At 37.2% G+C, this 2,648-nt stretch overlaps 1 protein-coding gene across 1 annotated transcript; it reads left to right on the forward strand.

Moving 5' to 3' along the window:
* The first annotated feature begins 695 nt into the window (after positions 1 to 695).
* On the forward strand, positions 696 to 2,194 carry LOC139851811 (probable sugar phosphate/phosphate translocator At5g25400). The gene has a single exon (XM_071840989.1). It carries the CDS (start codon positions 714 to 716, stop codon positions 1,761 to 1,763), a length of 1,050 nt encoding a protein of 349 aa, XP_071697090.1. The 5' UTR covers positions 696 to 713; the 3' UTR covers positions 1,764 to 2,194.
* Positions 2,195 to 2,648: the final 454 nt, after the last annotated feature.

Here is a 2,648-nt window from a genome sequence, read left to right on the forward strand (position 1 = left end):
AACTATACGCGAAACCGACACTTTTTAAAAAATACTAAACACAACGACAACCCGTTTCTTCCCGCTCGCCACGAGTTAAATTTTTTCGACGGCAGCGTCAGACTCGAAATAATTTTATGAACAAAATGAAACTAACCACGTTCGAAACGGACACTTTTTAAAGAACGCTAAACACAACGACAGCCCGTATCTTTCTGCTCGCCGCGAGTTAAATTTTTCCGACAGCACCGTTACACTCGAAAAAATTTATTGAACAAAACAAACTAACTACGTTCGAAACGGATAGTTTTTAAAAAACGCTTAACACAACGACGTCTAAAACGGCGCTTAATACATGGACCGTGTTCCCCTCTGTAAATACACAACGCTACGTTAAATATCAATACGCAGTCCGAAAGCCCTCGCCGCAACGCGCGGGCCGGTCCGGACTAGTTTACACTAATTAGTACGGAGTATGTAGTCTAATAAAATAAATTTCCCAGTTTGCACAGCTGTTTAAACCCGTCGGTTTGCACAGTCATTACCTACCCCACTCTACACGCACTCGTTTCACCTTAAAACACACACACACACACACACACACTCCCCAAATTCAACGTTTTCCGATTCTCTTTTAAAACCCCTCATTCTTCAATCAATCAAATTAGATCCCTAATCCTCAACCTCCCCCAATTTCTCAGATCTAAACCCAAATCCAAATCCAAATCCAAATCATGGGTAAAGGTGGAGCTTTAAGCGAATCAGTCCTCAAAAAAATCATCCTTTCATACACTTACGTGGCGATATGGATCTTCCTCAGCTTCACCGTAATCGTGTACAACAAATACATTTTAGATCGAAAGATGTACAATTGGCCCTACCCAATTTCACTAACCATGATCCACATGGGTTTTTGTTCTTCATTAGCTTACGTTCTTGTTTCAGTTCTTAAAGTGGTTGAACCGGTTCAAATGACCCGTGATATTTACCTCAAATCAGTTGTACCAATCGGTTTGTTATATTCCTTATCTTTATGGTTATCTAATTCTGCTTATATTTACCTATCTGTATCGTTTATTCAAATGCTTAAAGCTTTAATGCCTGTTGCTGTTTATTCAATTGGGGTCTTGTTTAAAAAAGAAGGGTTTAAAGGTGATGTTATGACTAATATGTTATCGATATCTTTTGGGGTTGCTGTTGCTGCTTATGGTGAAGCTAAATTCAATAGTTGGGGGGTTATGTTGCAATTAGGTGCTGTTTGTTTTGAAGCAACTAGATTAGTCTTGATTCAGATTTTGTTAACCAGTAAAGGGATTACGTTTAATCCGATTACGTCGTTGTACTATGTTGCGCCTTGTTGTTTCGCGTTTTTATCGATTCCTTGGATGATTGTTGAGTTTCCCAAGTTGAGGGATACATCAAGTTTTCATTTTGATTACTTGATATTTGGGTCGAATTCGTTGTGCGCGTTTGCGTTGAATCTTGCTGTGTTTTTGCTTGTTGGGAAGACGTCGGCTTTAACTATGAATGTGGCCGGAGTTGTTAAGGATTGGTTGTTGATTGCGTTTTCGTGGTCTGTTATTAAAGATACTGTGACACCGATTAATTTGTTTGGGTATGGGATCGCGTTTTTGGGCGTTGCGTATTATAATCACGCCAAGTTGCAAGCGATGAAGGCTAAAGAAGCTGAAAAGAAGGCGACACAAGTGGACGATGAATCTGGGAAGTTGTTGGAAGAACGTAGTGCTGAAAAATCTGCACGAAAGAGCGAATCTGATGAATGAGGGAATAAGTTGTGGGATCAGTTTAAACATTAGAAACGAGCGATTATAATATGCGGTTAGGAAGGTCTTATAATCTTATTTTTGATTTTTGATGTATGTTTTAGATAGTTTAAGTTATTTACTACTATATGTTATATCTACGTTGTCTATTTATTTAGAGGTGAGTCTCGTGGAGCTATCGATATGAAGTTGGTTACTTTTTTGTGATCAAACGGGTATGGATTCGGGTCATGGAAACAGGGCAAAGATTTCGATTTCTGGATGATTATGAAGAAGATGAACAACTTTTGGTGCACCGGTGTACCCTTACTCTATCTTCTTTATTTATTTTACATTTGGTGTTATGTTTACTTGTCACTAGATGTATTGAACATTTGGTTACCAAGATGTGGACAAAGATTTATATATGTGATTTTTATTCTTATTTACAACTTGTTTATCTCTAGGTTAAATTTGGTTGCATTTTGTGTATTTTGTGTTTGATTTATGTTCTTTTGGTTGATAAAAGTTGATAGATTAGTTTGGGTAGAATATGCTTTGAGATAAGATGCCATATTGAACTAACCATTTGTCTCACTGTTATGGCTCTAGTGAGTCAATCTTGTATGAGTTGTTATCAATAGATGTAGATACCACATGCTGCAAATTGAAATTGAACTGGTATTTTGTCATTTTGTTGATTAAAACTTGTTAACTCGTCGTTATCAAATGTTTTAGACTAGTATAATTTGTAATTATAAAGTTACCTATTGTTTTATGCTAGGTTTTGATAATGGGCTACTATACTTATATATATTACGGAGTATTATCTAGCCAAGAGCACCCAGCCACCCACTACAGTTGTTACACCTACTCTAAACCACTTGTGTTGCATCGTCAAATTAA

The sequence above is a fragment of the Rutidosis leptorrhynchoides genome, chromosome 6, assembly GCF_046630445.1.
Source record: "Rutidosis leptorrhynchoides isolate AG116_Rl617_1_P2 chromosome 6, CSIRO_AGI_Rlap_v1, whole genome shotgun sequence".
NCBI lineage: Eukaryota > Viridiplantae > Streptophyta > Magnoliopsida > Asterales > Asteraceae > Rutidosis > Rutidosis leptorrhynchoides.

Coding starts and splice junctions, on each gene's coding strand:
- LOC139851811 (XM_071840989.1), top strand. CDS start 714: ATGGGTAAAGGTGGAGCTTTAAGCGAATCAGTCCTCAAAAAAATCATC.